The sequence below is a fragment of the Anolis carolinensis genome, chromosome 5, assembly GCF_035594765.1.
Source record: "Anolis carolinensis isolate JA03-04 chromosome 5, rAnoCar3.1.pri, whole genome shotgun sequence".
NCBI classification, from domain to species: domain Eukaryota; kingdom Metazoa; phylum Chordata; class Lepidosauria; order Squamata; family Dactyloidae; genus Anolis; species Anolis carolinensis.
This window is the reverse complement of record NC_085845.1, coordinates 197,391,670-197,409,479: the sequence shown is the minus strand read 5'-3', so window position 1 is coordinate 197,409,479 and position 17,810 is coordinate 197,391,670. Positions and strand designations below refer to the sequence as shown.

At 38.4% G+C, this 17,810-nt stretch overlaps 1 protein-coding gene across 1 annotated transcript; it reads left to right on the top strand.

Moving 5' to 3' along the window:
* The first annotated feature begins 891 nt into the window (after nucleotides 1-891).
* rab18 (RAB18, member RAS oncogene family) lies at nucleotides 892-16,161 on the top strand. The gene is made up of 7 exons (XM_003220723.4): nucleotides 892-1,072; nucleotides 8,141-8,196; nucleotides 10,498-10,559; nucleotides 12,021-12,093; nucleotides 12,699-12,817; nucleotides 12,914-12,980; nucleotides 14,466-16,161. Exons 1-7 carry the CDS (start codon nucleotides 1,005-1,007, stop codon nucleotides 14,636-14,638), a joined length of 618 nt encoding a protein of 205 aa, XP_003220771.1. The 5' UTR covers nucleotides 892-1,004; the 3' UTR covers nucleotides 14,639-16,161.
* Nucleotides 16,162-17,810: the final 1,649 nt, after the last annotated feature.

Sequence of the window (17,810 nt, the reverse complement as noted above, 5' to 3'; positions counted from 1 at the left end):
TCTTGTATTGTTGTTTATATTGATATATTGTATTATTGTTTTATCTTTTTATATTGTGATTGTATTGTGTTGCTTATATTTTGTTCTTATGTTGTTTGGGCCACTGCCCCATGTAAGCCGCCCCGAGTCCCCGCGGGGAGATGGTGGCGGGATATAAATAAAGTTTTATTATTTATTATTATTATTATTATCCAACACTCGCTTATCCAAAGTTCTGGATTATCCAACGCATTTTTGTAGTCAATGTTTTCAATATATCATGATGTTTTGGTGCTAAATTCGTAAATACAGTAATTACTACATAGCATTACTGCGTATTGAACTACTTTTTCTGCCAAATTTGTTGTATAACATGATGTTTTGGTGGTTAATTTGTAAAATCATAACCTAATTTAATGTTTAATAGGCTTTTCCTTAATCTCTCCTTATTATCCAACACTTGTTTCGGCAGGCTTTTGAGTTCTGTTATTGATGTTTTAAAAGGTGCTTTTAGGATGTTTTTAAAGATGTTTTTAAATTGTTGATTTTAGCCTGTTCTTGTAAGCCGCGCCGAGCCCTAGGGGAGTGGCGGCATATAAGTTTGAAAAATAAATAAATAAATAAATATTCGCTTATCCAACATTCTGCCGGCCCATTTACGTTGGATAAGAGAGACTCTACTGTATGTATGTGTGTATATATATATATATGAATGACATCTCTATATAAGGGAGAGATATAATCCACACACAAACAGTGCTGGGGATTTAAGAGGCAAAGAACTCCATCTGCGCATGCGTCGCCCCAGCCCTGGCCCCTTTCCAAAGTAATCTGAGAAAGGGGCGGCACCCAGTACCACGTGACCCGGACGCGGAAGACTTCCAGCGGCCGGATAAGAGCGAGAGGGTGGGGCCTGTGGGTAGGGGGCGCATGCGCAGAAGACGTGGCAGCTTTGGCAGGTACAGGCTGAGGCGGAGTTGTTGTCGCTCGGCGGAGGAGTCTGGGTTGCCGCCGTCGTTGTCGTTATGGACGAGGACATTTTGACCACGCTGAAGATCCTCATCATCGGCGAGAGCGGCGTGGGGAAATCCAGGTAGGCCTTTGGGCTTAACGGGTAGGCCTCTAGTTGAAGTCCAAGTAGGCCTCGGGCCTTTTCCCTCAAGGAAAGGGGTGGGGCTCAAAGCCTCCTGAAGCCACGCCTCCTCGTTGGGAATCCTATCTGGGCCAACTTGGGCCCCCCTCCCTCCAGGTGTTTGGACTACAGCTCCCACAATTCCTAACAGACTACCAGCTGTTATGAACTGTGGGAGTTGTAGTCCAAAACACCTGGCGGAAGGGAGGGCCCAAGTTGGCCCAGGCCTGTTATAAACATTTAAATTGTGTTTTTTAAAAAAAAAAAAAACTTGGGTCCCAATATTGTGGAAGGCGACCAAAAGGATTAGGGGTCTGGAGACCATGAATCCCTGTGAGGAGCGTCTTAAAGAACTGCAGCCTGTAGAAGAGAAGGTTGAGAGGAGCCACGAGAGCCATGTATAAATATGTGAAAGTATGTCATAAGGAAGAGGGAGCAGGCTTGTTTTCTGCTGCAGTGGAAACTAGGCCTCTGAGCAATGGGTTCAGATTGCAGGAAAGGAGATTCCAGCTGAATATTATGAAGAACTTTTTGACCATAAGAGCTGTTCAGCAGTGGAACTCTCTGCCTCAAATTCCAGTGGAAGATCCTTCCTTCGAAGCTTTTACAGAGAGTCTGGGTGGCTATCTGTTGGGGGTGTTTTGTTTGTGTTTTTCCTGCATTGAAAAAGGGGTTGGACTAGATGGCCCATGTGATCTCTTCCAATTTGATTATTTTATGATTCTAACGTCAAGGGGGAGAAAGTGCAAAAAGGCGGCTTTAGAGGAGAACACAAAGGAAGCAAAAGTAATGGTCACTGAACAGTCACATTACTCTAAAACAAATGATGAAGACATTGAAAGCGTTTGAGATTCTTCATGCCTTGCTCAGCTATTAATCAGAATGGATGCTGCAATCAGAAAATTCAGAAAAAGGACTATAGGTGCATCTCCATTGTTCAATGAATGCACTTTGACTCCGCTTTCACTGCCATTGCTCAATGCTATGGAGTCCTGGGAGCTGTAGTTTGAAAAGGTCTTCTCTGCCAACAGTGCCGGTGCCTTCCCAAACAACAACGCCTAAGATCCCATCGCAGTTATTGTCAAGCTGCAATTTAGATTTGATTGTGTTTTTCTTGCATGGAAGAAGGGGTTGGACTAGATGGCCCATGCGGTCTCTTCCAACTCTATTATTCTATGATCCTATGAAGAGGCAGAGCTTTGAGAAACACTAATAATAATTTTAACAATCTATTACTTCCCCTTTCTCCCTGAGGGGACTCAGGGCGGTTTCCAACAAAAGTAACAAAGTGACAAACATTCAATGCCAAAACAGACAAGCGACAAATCAAATCAAAACAGTAAAAACAACAATCTCAATATAATCTTACAAAACTAACAGAAAACACCCAAAAATTAAACTTAAAAAAATCTTTGCCCCTGGGGAAGATTCTGAAAGGGGAAGGGGATATCTTAAAGGGAAGTCTATTTACAGTATGCAGGTAACCTCTCCTAACTGTGGGGGCACAATACACCTCCTCATAATTTGATATACCACAGAGATCTACTCCACCTGGGTGAACTACCTTTATACCAACACTCAATGAAGCACAGAAGGAATTTAATTAGGATCCCTCCAGGGCTAGCAGTTTAGATAAACTTTTAAATTGAAATTCTAATTTCAATTAATTCTAAATTAAACTTCAAAATTTGAAACCATTGGAAATCAAAGATGCCTCTATATCAGATAAATTAGACTAAAATGTCTACTCATAATTTGGTGGGAGGGGAAAGAATAACTGCATTGGAGAAAATTCAAGGCATAATATTATGTTTATTTATATCCCACTTTTTCTTTCCATACAGAGACTCAAAGCGTTGCAATACAACTTAAAATATACAAATATTTAAACAGTATTAAACATCATTAAAAGCATATAAAACCACAGCAGCCCCTGATGATCTTTAAAACCTTCTTCTTTAAAAGCCTGTTTGATTGAAAAGTTTTTAACCTGCTGCCAGAAGGACAACAGGGAGGGAGCCATTCTGGCTTCCCTGGGAAGAAGGGAGTTCCAGAGCCAAGGGGGAGCCATCGAGAAGGAAAGTCCACTCTCTCATTCCCACTAACCGAGCTTGAGATGGAGGTGCGACTGAGAGAAGGGCCTCTCCTGAAGAGCTCAGAGCCCAGGCAGGTTCGTACAAGGGGATGCGGTCAGCCAAATAGCCTGGACTTGAACTGTCTAATGAGATACCTTAGAGATTATTACCAAGTCTAAACATGACATCCATTTAGTATCCATGTACATCTTATTCACATAGCCTCAAGGTAATTTTATGCACCATATTTTAATTATTTCCATGCATGACACAAAATTTGAAACCATTGGAAATCAGAGATGCCTCTATATCAGCTACCCATCTAGATCATTTTGGATTATAGAATTCCAGATAAGGGAAGCTTTACCTATATGATTATAATTATGACCTTGTTTTCCTATTGTTTGTTAGGGAGGGTGTGGCACTGCCATTTGCACATGCTCAGAGGCCCCACTTCCTTGCCAAGCTGCTTTTATTTACAGCTTATGAGGACACTGCCTTGCCCAGTTTATTTGAAATATGCATCTGAATAGTTTCCCTTGAGGTTTGTTTGTGTAAGTGTCAGCCATTTATCAGGCATGACCTCCAGTTTTGGACTCTGCCTTTCGATTTTGCAAGCAAGTTCCACAGCTGAGGTTCTTTAGAAGCAAGAATCCCTTCTTCTGTTGCAACCTTTCCCTCTTTCCCTTGTAACCAGATCTTGGGAAAGCCACTTCTTGAGCTACAGCTCTCAGCACTTTGACCTACAATTCCTGAAACAGCCTACCAGTATTTACAATAGTGTGGATCCTTCTCTTCAGTGGTAGGGAGTTGTAGTAACTTGTGAAACATAGCGAGGCTGCTATGTAGAGGTGAATTTACAAAACTAGTCCAAGTCAAAAGCTGGTCTCGTCTCTCCTTTTATGGCCTAGCTACCTTTGAAGCAATTTTCCAGTTTGAGTTTGCTTTCAAAAATCAGATTCTCTGTTTTGAGGGCCTCTTCTGTTTTGCTTAGCTACTGCTTTTTATCACCTTACATTTGCTTCTATTGAGACTTGTGTGGATTTTATTTCCCATCTAATCCTGTGAGGGTCCAGCTGAAATAATAAGACTGTCCTAAGATCATCTGATCGATTTATGGGTCATTGGAGACTAGAATCTGGATTTCTTGCACACATTTTTTTATTATTTGCATAGACTTTTCGCACCATACCATATTAGCTTATCCTTATACTCATTATTATTCTTTGCCTTTTTCACACAGAGTGCTTATTACAAGTTACGGTTCATACTAATATAGTGAGGTAGACAATTTCCTTGGAGAAATAACATAATGTGCCCTAATGTTTCTATTTTTAATGATGGATTGAGCCATACTGCTTTATGGTATGAGCTTATAATTTTTCAAGACACAGTAAAAAACAAAGTAATTATGTGTAGTGGATGGACAAGTGCAACTATGTTTAAAGCTTACTCGTGGTTATTATTTTCCTTTATAAATGTGATCCATGTCTTAATGAGTTTTCCTTTAGGTCATGCATTTTTATGATATCATAAATAACACTTCCCAACATACATTTTGGTGCTTCAAGTGTTAGCCCTGTTTCTGATTCCAAAAAATGGTACCAGCATTCCCCTATCAGTTCCAGATTTTGAGATAGAGAACATATTCCATATACCAGTCTTGTGCTCGCCCATAGAAAATCATGTTAACCATATCTAAGAAACCAGAACCGATGTGATCTATCCGGTGCAATTTTTCTGAAGCAGTGCCCCAAATAACCTCAGGAACACCAAGAAAAAAGGCACTGTTTTCAAATGGCAAAACGTATTTTGATAACTAAATCTGTTCTGAGTTTACAAAGTTAGATAAGATAGAGGGCATACTTGTTGTAATGTGTAAAATACAACCATCCATATGTTTGTATTCTCCATTGCTTTCCCACTTAATATACAAACCTATAAAATGGTGAGGAGTCTTTAACCCTCCAGATATTTTGGTTTACAGCTCTCTCTTTTTTTTTTTTGCCATTGGCCATGCTGACTGGAATGTCTGGGAGTTGAAATTTAAGGCACCTGGGGGAGGACAAAGGTTCTCTACCACTGTTAGAAGATGTTGCAAGCACTTGGGCTTAGTGTTAGCAGAGATGACTGGAGCATTTTTGAGAGATTAAGTCATCTTCAGCAAACTACATATATTGCTTACTGTAATCTTCCATGTGCTCCCAGGGACAACTGCTTATGCTAGGCATACTCGACCTCCGGCCCTCTGGCTGTTTGGGCCTCTAATACCCAGAATTCCCAACCATTGAACATGCTGGCTAGAGGTTTGAGGATGTCCAGCTTATGTATTTTGAGGCTCCAAAACTACAGTTAAGTTATTGGAATGCTTGTGGCTAAGTTAAAAAGTAAACTGAGGCTACGGGTGCCACTACACTCTAGAATTAATGCTGTTTGACACCACTTCAATTGCGCTGGCTCAGTGCTGTGGAATCACCAGGGATTTGTAGTTTGATGAGACAACAGCACTGCTTGGCAGAGAAGGCTAAAAACTTTTAAAACTACAGCTCCTGTGATAGAATAGCATTGGGTAATTCGTCCCTTACAGTATCGTCGACTGCCATTCCACCGGCCACTGAGTAGGAGGCCACCAGACAGTGGGCCTTAGTTTGGGGACCCCTGCTTTAAGGAGATCCTATTGTGGGGCTTTCTTGTCACGATTTGCTCAGAGTTGGGTTTTTCTTTGCTGTCCTCTGAGATGGCCAAAGATTACCCACTGAGTTTCCATGGCCAAGTGGGGATTTCAGCTCTATTATCCAGGTTCATACTCTACACGTAAACCACTACGCCATGCTGGCTCCTACAAGGCCTGTATTTATTCTTTATTTAGGTTATTTAGAGTATTTATACACTGTTCAGCCACAAAGGCTCTCATGGCAGCATACAAATTCCTAAGACATGACACAAAAAGAAAAGGGGAAGATGTTAAATCCAGCAGATACTGCCTCTTCTTCATAAGGATGATGAGAGTTTCAGTCAAGTACGGTTGAGTTTGGCTCCCCAAATGTAAATTACTACTACTGTAGCACTGTTTTTAATATCTAAACTGCTGTGCTTAAGTTAATCAAATATCTTATGCAGTTGCAAACCCAAAGGTGCACTGTTGCATCAAGTGTTGAATTGCCATTTGGAAAAGTGAAAGTGCCATATGGTGAATAAGCTGAATAATTTAATGAAGAAACCAGACAGACCCATTTAGTACATTCTTATAGAAATCTCTATGGCAATCCTGGAAGGCTGGCTAATATTAACTGCTTATCTACAGTACGAAGAATTTGAGGGCGTGTTCATTTGCCCATGGCCACCTAATGAATTTATAGCTTAGTTTTCAAAGGGAAGCTCCAGCTGTTCACTGCTGACTACTGCATTGTAAATTACATTCTTGGTGCTCAGGGGTATGACAAACTTGAATGTTAGCTTTCTTTCAGTTCTGTTGTATTTTTAGAATGGTTGCCACTGCAGTAAATAAATAAGAGTGCCGAGTCTGCCAGAACTAAAGCAAACAGCTTGATCCCTAAATTACAGAGTACATGAAATATAAATTGCCAAAATATTGTTATTGAAAACATTCATTTACATGAGAAAAGTCCACTAACTCTCGGTTTCAGATATAGAGTTGTCTCTTGTCTATTGTTGTGTTTTATATTGCTATTGTTTTTATTTGGGCTCGGCCCCATGTAAGCCGCCCTGAGTCCACTTTGGGGAGATAGAGGCGGGGTATAAAAATAAAGTTATTATTATTACACAAAAGTAGCATACCTGGGTGTGGTCCTGTATTAGCAAATGTAATTGTACTTTCATCTGTTGTGAATCCAGTGGTATACATTAGTTTATTTTTGGGTGGTTTTTATTAGATTCAAGAGTGCAATCTAGCCAAGTTATACTGGAATAACTTGGTATTTGTTAACAAAAAATACTATTTGGGAAGAAGGAAGGTAAACCATAACAGTGCTTTTTGCACCAGAAACTAAACAGAAACTAAAGACATTTATTCTCCTTAAGCTTTTATGAATTACAACCCACTTTACCACTTGCGTCTGAGCTGTAGTCCATGGAGGTACATGTGAAATCAAACTCGTTATTCTTTAAGATGCCAAAAGACTTGCTATCGCTACTGTTTTTGCTAATGTCTTAGGGTGAAAATTGGGCCATGCCCCTCTATAGTTGCCAACCTCAGTTCAATTCTTTTTCATTGAGCTGCTTGTGCTACTCTTCAAAAAACAGGAGCATGAATCCTCAATTCTGCTATTGGTCCCAAATAAATGGGATCCACTGAATAAGTTAAGTTTAATTTAGTTGTTTACTACTTTGGAAGAAAGATGACATACGAATGCAGTAAATAAATGGTTTCAGAAAAAGAAAAAGTGGGCTGTAACCTATAAAAGCTTATTCTGAAATGAACTGGCTGATATTCAAGGTATCACAGGGACTCCTTTTACTTACAGTTTAGACTGAAATAGACCAATATTGCTGTCTATAAATTGAATGCTGTGATCAAGAACCTTAAAACCACTGAATTCAATTCAAGATTCCTTAAATATAATCAATACTTTCAATGGAATACTAAATTCTGGTCTTCAGAAGGTTTAATCCATACCAAAAGGATCTGATTATCCTTAAACCAGGGCAGGGTAATTGCAGTGTGGATAGAGGCCAGTTTCATGGCTTTTAGCTAAAATCCAGCAGTGATTAGAATGTACTCCAAGTAGTGTTTGGTCAACGTTATGATGAACCTGCAGTGGGAGCCCACTTTCCTCAAAGCTGTCTTAAAACAATGCTTTGTGAGGGGGGAGTTTTGTTCGTTGCTCTAATTATCTAACTTGGCAAATTTGAAACCAGTAATGAAGGTCTATTCACATGCAATGCTCACATTTTTTTTCTTTCTCTCCTCCCATCTCCTTCCCCCTTTACACAGCCTTCTGTTACGCTTTACAGATGATACCTTTGATCCAGAACTTGCGGCAACAATTGGTAAGGCTCTGTTATCTTCAGTACTAGAGAAAAAATAATGTACCTGTTGTCAGTGTTGACATTTACCTGGCTGCTCAATAACTACAGTGAGAAATTTGGTTCTAATCTGGGCGCTAAATCAGATCTGTGAAAATGAGAAATATACGAAATGATGTAAAATAACACAGAAAGAAGCTAATAGTGTAGTAGAGTCATCTTTTTCTTAGTACAGTTGTGGGTTCAACTTTTGCAGATTAAGCATGATCTGTTAAGTATTGTGGTAAATCTACATACAAGTTACTCCATAGGACATAAAATAAGTCTTTAAACACTTATTGCTTGGTGCTTGGAATGTGATGACCTTTAAAAGTTGTTAGGAAGAGCTGAAACTTTTGCCAAAGTCAATATTGGGTTTCAAAATTGAAATTTTTGCAGTTTAACTGTTCCTTTTGAGTTAGCTTGCATTTTTTTGTATACCCAGAAGTCTGTAGAAGGGTGGTTGCTATATTTAGTACATCACTTTGTCTAGGAGATGTTCATATTTTTAAATTGTGGGGCTTGTATAGTTCAGCTGTGGCAGTCAAGTAGATCAGAGGTGAAAGCAAGGCCATTCACAGTAGTAACATTTCAGAGTCTGTATTGTGGTGATACTATTAATAGGCTACTGAAAAGGCACAGAAATGTTAGCTCAAGCTTTTGTATAGTGCAGAGCTTCAAAAACTATTTTAGTATTAAATTATTTTGGGTTTAGTTTACAAGAAGTGGAGAAAAGCCTGCTAAGGGAGTAAGATGACACTGGGGAAATTCCATTGCAGTCACTCATCAAAAACAGCTGCTACTTAGCAGGCTTTTGGAAAAAAGGAATTGCAGGTCCATGTTCTAAACAAGATGGCATCACAGTTTCTTTATAGAGGGTAACTTACCATATATATTAATTTGACTTCATATATAAGTCAAGAGTAGGTTTTGATGCCAAAACTATGGGTTTTGATATCACCTGTAGTCCAGGGTTCTTCCACAGAGGGGAAACCCCCAAAGTGGCCTGAGGAACCAGCCATCCCTGGCTGCTACAATTGCCATTTTCCCCATCCAGGCATTCAGAAAGACCAGAAATGATGCCACATCTCAGAAAGTAGAGGGTGCTTCTTTTAGGTTCTCCTGGGACTGACTGAGCTCATGCATTTTGCTGCTTTACTCAGAGAAGGAGGTGGGTTTGTGTGATAGGTCCAGTACTTACATTGACCCATTTGATAAGTCAGTACAGATTTTTGGTGATGGATTTCTTTGACCAAAATGTTTAGACTTATACATATGTATATAAAGTACATCATGATAGTATGTATTATAGAATTGTGTGGTTAAAGAAGGCCTCCAGGTAAGTCGGCATAAACAGTTACTACAATAATTTCTTCCTTGAATTCATGTCTTTATTTGGCTCTGATCTGTTCAGTTCCCTTTAATTGAGTGATGTTCAGGGCCTGCAGGGAAACCACATCTTTGTTTTTCGGATTGCATTTGTTTTTTGGCCCGTTCACGTGTATTCTCACATAGAAACAGGTGTGTCCATTTGTCAGATGGAGTTTTCTGATTAGCTTTTGTAAGCCAGGAAAAACAAAGCTTTCTATTTTTTTAGTATAAGCTCTATACCAGGCATGGGCAAACTTCAGCCCACTAGGCATTTTGGACTACCATTCCCAATAGCCTACCAGCCTGGAAGGCCAAAGATTGCCCATGCCTGCTCTATACTATATAGAGTACCATAGAGACAATCTTCAGACAGTTTTTGCCATGTTAATTTGTTAATCTAAGGTCCATTTTAAGTTGTAAATAGAATTGATTCAGCTTGCAATTTGGTGTAATTAGCCAATGAACATCTGTTTCTTTTCTCCATTTACTGTGATAAGATAGTTTTCACTTTCACTTTATAGAAGTGTTCCCTTCAAAAATTATATGTGCAGTTGGCTCCTCAGTTCTGGTCCTGTAGGCGATAACTTCCTTGAACACTGAATGCCTCATATACTGGCAAATTTTATGTGAAATTTAATGACACTGGGATAATTCTAGAATTCAATTTTCCTACCAGTAACTTTTTTGTATTTTGTACTCTTCTAGCCAATTTGATGTAATTTGCAGTGAAAGCACTGGATGCTGGTCTCTTTCCAAAACACTGCAGTAGAATTAGGAAGCAAAGAGCACAAATTTGCTTTCAAAAGAAACTCATTTCAGAATTAGTATGCAGCATGTTTAGCCTGTCTATGTGATGTTATTTTTCTCTAAACCTGTGCTGGATCTGAGGGAGTGCTAAATATTCTTGTCTTTTAGGCGTTGACTTCAAAGTGAAAACCATCTCAGTTGATGGAAATAAGGCCAAGCTAGCAATATGGGTAAGTTTTAATAAGAAAACCCCGTAAGGCTTTCCTTCATTGTTGAGTCTTGCCAAGAATTGTATTGGCATTTAAAGATTTTTGTGCCCTGTGCCAGCAAGTAATTGTGAGATTTTTTTTGTTGGAAAAATATGATTACATTAGGGTACAGATAAATAGTAAGTGGAATGTCTTGTGCTCCTTGGCATAAAAAATCTAGGCATTTAAACATTTTGTATTGACTTACTTGTAAACCAAACACTCAAATGGATCACTTTAAGCAGTACAAGTAAAAACGTCATATTTTTATTTAAAGTGTGCTACTCTGGGGACAGACAGTAAAGTAGTGATTTTATATAGAGAATGTCAAAGATTCCCTGTAGCAATGAATTCTAAGCCTAGAAATACAGTAGAGTCTCACTTATCCAACATAAACGGGCCGGCAGAACGTTGGATAAGTGAATATGTTGGATAATAAGGAGGGATTAAGGAAAAGCCTATTAAACATCAAATTAGGTTATGATTTTACAAATGAAGCACCAAAACATCATGTTAGACAACAAATTTGGCAGAAAAAGTAGTTCAATACGCAGTAATGCTATGTAGTAATTACTGTATTTATGAATTTAGCACCAAAATATCACGATATATTGAAAACATTGACTACAAAAATGCGTTGGATAATCCAGAACGTTGGATAAGCGAGTGTTGGATAAGTGAGACTCTACTGTATGTGGCAAAATTATTTACAGTTGATGGGTGGTAAGCTGAGAAATCTTCATGATTACTTGAAATTCTTTTATCTTATCAAATGAATATCTGTTTATTTAACTTTGAGTACTTAAAGCATACATTCAAAAATGGGCTGTTAGATTGGTTAGGGACCAGCTTGGTCCACTGGATTTAATTGATAAAGAGAAGGAAAAGTGGGAAACTAATAAAAGGACGGAGGGCTTATATTTCAAACGAGAGCAATATTGATATTTTATAGTCATTCTTCCTTTAGAGTTCTGTATTTAGAATTCAAATAATCTCCATTTTTTGAAGGAGAACAATGTAGAGTTAAGTCTAGATATAGGAAAGAGAAACCACTTAAATATTTGATTTGAATGGATAGACTCCTGTCTCTTTTGCCATACCATACAAATGTACTCCTTTCTAAGGAATTGTGGAGCAATGTCTATCACAGTAAGTAAAATGTGAGGAATGCTAAATATTTCAGTACAGTAGCACCTGGAAAATTTTATGTGACTCAGCCTTGCTATATAGACAGAAAATGATATAGGAACTTTATCCAATTTATTCCTGAAACGATTTGTCTCAAAAAGTATAGAGGAAGAAATCCTTGTAAGGCAGAAAAGACTGAAAATCATAAAATTTAGTGTCTTTTTTTTAGAATGACTTAACGTAGGGAAGGGAAGGAGTAGGGAAATGTTCAACTGTGTCAAGCACATGCATTTTGAAACTTTTTGCCTTCTTTAGGACACCGCCGGTCAAGAACGGTTCAGGACGCTAACTCCCAGCTATTACAGAGGAGCACAGGGTGTTATATTAGGTAAGCCTGCCTCTGCATATCTGGAAATGTTCTGGTTTTTTAAAAGTCTAAATGTTGGCCTTCCTTGGTTGGTTTCATGATGACATTTTTGACCCTGATATCTGTCTCTACGTTTGTGGTAATTGTATTTACCTATCAAATTATGAAGAGGGGAAAGGTTGAAACAGCCTCCATCCCCAGTATGGCTTAATATGAAGTGCTGTGCTACCTAAAAAGAGAGCAGTTTGTGGAGGAGGAATTTCAAACCACACAGTTGCAGTTATTTTGTTTTTGTGGATTTCTTCCAGTAAGCCCTCAAAGGTGCTTGGTAGAAAATTATATGTAGCGTAGTGTGACAGAGGATTTTAGTGGTTCTTCTGCTCTCCCCTCCTCTGAATCTTTTTAGAGTTAGGAGTGCAGTTGAGCTGGAATCTCGGTGAATAGAAATGGTGTGGTTTGGAGATTCATTTAAAGTGGTGACTCTCTGCTTTCTAAATTGTACTGCTATAAGTAAGCATAATTGTTTTGTAGAGTGGCAGGACAGGTATATCAGTCAAAAGGTAAAAATGTTTGCCAGCAACTTTGAAATGTATTCATTACTGAGCATTGTTTTATCTTGATTTCAGTTTATGATGTTACAAGAAGAGACACTTTTGCTAAACTAGACAACTGGCTCACTGAATTGGAAACATACTGCACAAGAAACGATATAGTTAAAATGTTGGTTGGAAACAAAATTGATAAGGTGCGTAGCTCTTACCTAATTATACATTATTTGTGGCTTATAAGCCTAGTTTGTTTTTTGTAATTAATAGTTCTGGTTCGGGTTTTTTTTTTATAGGAAAACAGGGAAGTTGACAGAAATGAGGGCCTCAAATTCGCTCGGAAACATTCCATGTTGTTCATAGGTAAGTTCTTAAAAAGACATGGAAAAGTATGGCAGAGTGATCTGTTATATAACGAGATGTAATGGTTGCCTTTTTTAAAAAAGAACTAGATGTAATGATCAAAATTGTGCTGTAGAATGGTAGAAACGAAACTTTTAAAATATATTCCCACTCAAAGTATCCTGGAAGTTTCATAGCTTCTAAGAATCTCTTTTGCTCTATTTAGATCATGATTACGTGTTTGTAACTCTGTTTCTAATTTTAAATTGAATATAGTTGTTTTGCAGTATGCAACTACAGTAGAGTCTCACTTATCCAACATAAACGGGCCGGCAGAATGTTGGATAAGCGAATATCTTGGATAATAAGGAGGCATTAAGGAAAAGCCTATTAAACATCAAATTAGGTTATGATTTTACAAATTAAGCACCAAAACATCATGTTAGACAACAAATTTGGCAGAAAAAGTAGTTCAATATGAATTTAGCACCAAAATATCATGATATATTGAAAACATTGACTACAAAAATGCGTTGGATTATCCAGAACGTTGGATAAGCGAGTGTTGGATAAGGGAGACTCTACTGTACCAGATAGTTTGATATTTGGCTTTCTCAGGTAAATAGGCCCCAGTTGCTAATGCCCTGCCAGACTCAAGAATGTGGCTGGGACTATGCCACAAAATCATTTGCACTAATGCAGCAAAGTGCTGTGGTAGTCGCATACTACCAGAGCACTACATGAAAACTTTGATGACTGCCGCTTCTTAACTATATGCTAAAATGATGGGAACAGTGTTGTACTTGCAGAATTTGTTGAACCATATTTTCTTGAACCAAAAGAAACATAAACCTTTTAGGGGTGATGAACCAAAAAAATCAAAATTTGCTCTGTATCATGAACCACTGATCAATGTTAATTTTGGATTATGCTTTTTACCAGTGTTTGGTTTTGAGCATTTTAACTACGTATATTTTATCATAGTAAATACAGGCACTGATGCAAAAAAAAAATTACTTAACCCACCTTTGTATTAGAGTAAAAGAAAATGTGTAAAAGAGAACACCAAAAACAATGAAAGAGGTAGGTCAAAACGGTAATTATTTTGGACTTAACTTATAAACCTCATGACTAGTTTGCACAGATATCACAACCTACAGTTTGGGGAGTGCTAGGAGACGTTTGTGAACTGACATTAAAAACCTGTGGAGTCAGTTGCTTTGTTAGCCTTTGGTAGTTAACTGCATTGAGAAGATTCATTAAGTGTTTTTAAAACAGAATCTATGGAAAACACAAAAGAAGACCTGTAACTGCAACAACAATTTTTCTAGAATGTATATGAATTCCAGATAAATCTTTTGGCATCATCTGTTCATTCTGTGCCAAGAGATGGAGTGACACTTGTGCTCTAAGCTTGGTTATATAGTCTTGTGAAAGAGTCTTTTCAATGAGGGGGAAAGACTTTAACATTTTGTCTTTTCTTCCTCCCTCCCCAAATCCACCCAGAGGCAAGTGCAAAAACGTGTGACGGTGTACAGTGTGCCTTTGAAGAACTGGTTGAGAAAATCATCCAGACGCCCGGACTGTGGGAAAGCGAGAGCCAAAACAGAGGTGTAAAGTTATCAAACGACGAAGATGGCCATAGAGGGGCTTGTGGGGGCTATTGTTCGGTGTTATAAACTCTGGAAGACTCGACCTTTTGCGTATTTAAATGGATAGTGATGTCCTCTGTACATAAACTCATACCTGCTATTCTAGGGACCTTGCAGTTTGCACATAACTTGTGTATCAAGGCAGTCGTCATTTTCTTAGGGAAATGGTGTTCTGCAGCTTTTCCAGTTCAGAAGTGTTAATGGTAAGCATGACTAATTTGCAACATCTTCGTTCTTTTTGTATGTAGCATAAGGTGATGTGTTGCAGGAGCAAATGTGTTCAGATATCCTAATTTTATCATGAAACTTTTTTCTGAAGCCTATTACACAAATATATTGGCTGCACTCTGCCTGAGTGTAGTATTTAATTCAAATTCTGCTGCACTATTTGAGATACACAATGCTCAATGTGTGTGGAATCATCTTTGATTAACAAACTCTAATAAGTTTAACAGCATGGCTATAATACCCTTTTTAAGGTTAATGAACCACACCTTTTCTAGGTTATAGCCCATCCCAGCTCAACTCCACTTTCTTGGAAGAGGTGCTTCTAAAGTAACTGGAGGAGGGGAGATACTTTTTAAAATTGTCACTTCATTGAATAAATCATCAAGCATTTTAACTCTGAAATTTAGAATGGTAGTCTTGCACCATGGCTTTTAAAGCATCCTTTTGGACCTGCAAAATAAATCTTGTTGGGTATGGGCTTAACAGAGGTCCCATTGTGAATCACTTCTCCAGGCTGTGATGAATGCTTCTAAATGTTGTTGATTTGGTATCCGTCGCCCAAAACTGTTGCTACTTGGTAGCTGAAGGCCCCGAATTGGGTGACAATGCTATTTGTGGCTCTTCCATTTTTTTTTTGAAGCATAAGTGTTAAAACTGTCTTCTGGAATGTGCTTATTTTGTTTCAGTTTGCTGTAACTAACAGTCAAAGCCTTGCTTGTTTTCAGGGAACTTGCATAGTCTGGGGTTTTTTTCCTCCACAGTATTTGATTTTCTAACACCTTCCTTGTGTACAGGTGAATTTTGTAAATCGCAATTCAAGGACTCTTGGAGTGATGACCCTGTAACACTAATGACTTCAAATAGTACAGAGAACTGATTTGTTTAACAATATGAGCTACTGTGCAATTTCCTGTAAATATATAGCCTGAAATATCTTTATAATTTTTTTGTAAACTTAAGTACTACTCATATTATCATTGGTCTTCTGAAAATACATTGGCATTTACCACTTGGATGTACTTCACTTAAAACTTGCTTTTTTCAGTTTTTACACTTGTTAGAAAACTTTACTGAAACATTGAGAACTGTTCAATAACCAAACCTTGTTAAGTAAAATAACTAACTTCACACTCTACTATCCAACAAATTTTAGACACAAATTCCAAATTTAGTTTACAGCACATTTGCTAAACAGGTTACTGAAGGGTTCTAGAGATGGGCCATCCATGGAGGTACAACAGAATTAATTTTTATTTGAGAGAAGTGTGTTTTTAACATTGGAATAAAGATTGTGAAGCAGGAACATCTGCCAGTTAATCTTATCTCAACTGGTTACGTTTTGTGTGCTGTGTCTTTGTTCTCAGACATTTCTGTATCCCATTTACTTTGTGTCTACATTAAAACTTTGAGCTGGAGAATTTTTCAAATGAAGTTCATCGAGGAGATCAAAATCTTTTTCGAAGAATTGTTCCACCATTTGAAGAGATGAAGCATTCTTGTTTTGATTAAGAGGAAAGAAAACTTCCCTAGGCACTGAAATATATCTCTAGTTAGGTTCGTTCAAAAGTACAGTTACATCCTTGTTCAGCAAGCTAGCAAATAAGCCCTTGGTGGCGCGGTTGGTCAAACCCTTGTGCCAGCAAGACTGCTGACTTGAAAGTTGGCTTGCTGAACTGAAAGTTGCTGGTTCGAATCCAACCCAGGGAAAGCACGAATGAGCTCCCTCTACCATCTCCATGCGGGGACATGAGAGAAGGATGGTAAAAACATCAAATATCCGGGCATCCCCTGGGCAACGTCCTTGCAGATGGCCAATTCTCTCACACCAGAAGCTATTTGCAGTTTTTCAAGTTGCTCCTGACACGGAAAAAGCAAAGTAGTACTTGATGTGTTCGAGTAGACCTTAAAATAAAACAACTGAAATCGATAGGATTTAGGTTGGTTACAAGTAACATTAGGAGCCATCAGTGGTGCAGTGGGTTAAAGCGCTGAGCTGCTGAACTTGCAGACTGAAACGTCGCAGGTTCGAATCCAGGGAGCAGAGTGAGCACCTGCTGTTAGCCCCAGCTTCTGCCAATCTAGCTGTTTGAAAACATGCAAATGTGAGTAGATCAATAGCTACCGCTCCGGTGGGAAGGTAACAGCGCTCCATGCAGTCACGCCGGCCACATGACCTTGGAGGTGTCTACAGACAACGCCGGCTCTTCGGCTTAGAAATGGAGATGAACACCAACTCGAGTCAGACACGACTGGGGAAACCTTTACCTTTATCTACAAGTAACATGCCCCAAAATTTCAGTAGCTATTAGTAACTGAATAAATCTGGGTCTGTTCCTTTTCCCTTAGTCTTTTATCTTACACTGCTTTGGTTCTACAGATCCCATTAATGGAGTTTTTTTTTAAAATCCTGTGACTACATATATCGGAGTTATTTACTGAAGCTTGAATCAGACTTACTTACTTCCAAACTTGGCTTACTGGCCCCTTTTCAGAAAAAAATACTCAGTGCCCCACTGAAAATAATCTACCATTTTTTAAAGAACAAAGAGAAGGATGTAGTGACAAATACGCATTCTTTTACATATTCATATTTTTACCTACATCCCACAATCTACAACATGTTAAAGATGTAAATAGGAAACCTTTAAATTATAAAGTCATGTATTAAAATGAACCATAGTAACATTTGTATTACATACAAAATTAAGAAAATGAAGGGTTTTAAAATAAAAACTCTGCATAATATTAAAAATAATCCAAAATGAAGAGGACCACAGAATGGCCCTGGAGGACCTCAAAATCCCTAGAAGGTGTTTCCTCACATAAAAACATTAGCAATTTCCTATTGTTCCCCCCCCCCCCATTTTTATGGTTTTGATCCCCTAACTCCAGTATTGAAAGCTCTAAACGGCAAGAAGCTCATATACTTAAAACTATTTCAAGATGTTATCCTTCATCAAACTATGGCAGT

Coding starts and splice junctions, on each gene's coding strand:
- rab18 (XM_003220723.4), top strand. CDS start 1,005: ATGGACGAGGACATTTTGACCACGCTGAAGATCCTCATCATCGGCGAG. Junction 8,197..10,497: donor AGAACTTGCGGCAACAATTG/GTAAGGCTCTGT, acceptor CTTGTCTTTTAG/GCGTTGACTTCAAAGTGAAA. Junction 12,981..14,465: donor ACATTCCATGTTGTTCATAG/GTAAGTTCTTAA, acceptor AAATCCACCCAG/AGGCAAGTGCAAAAACGTGT.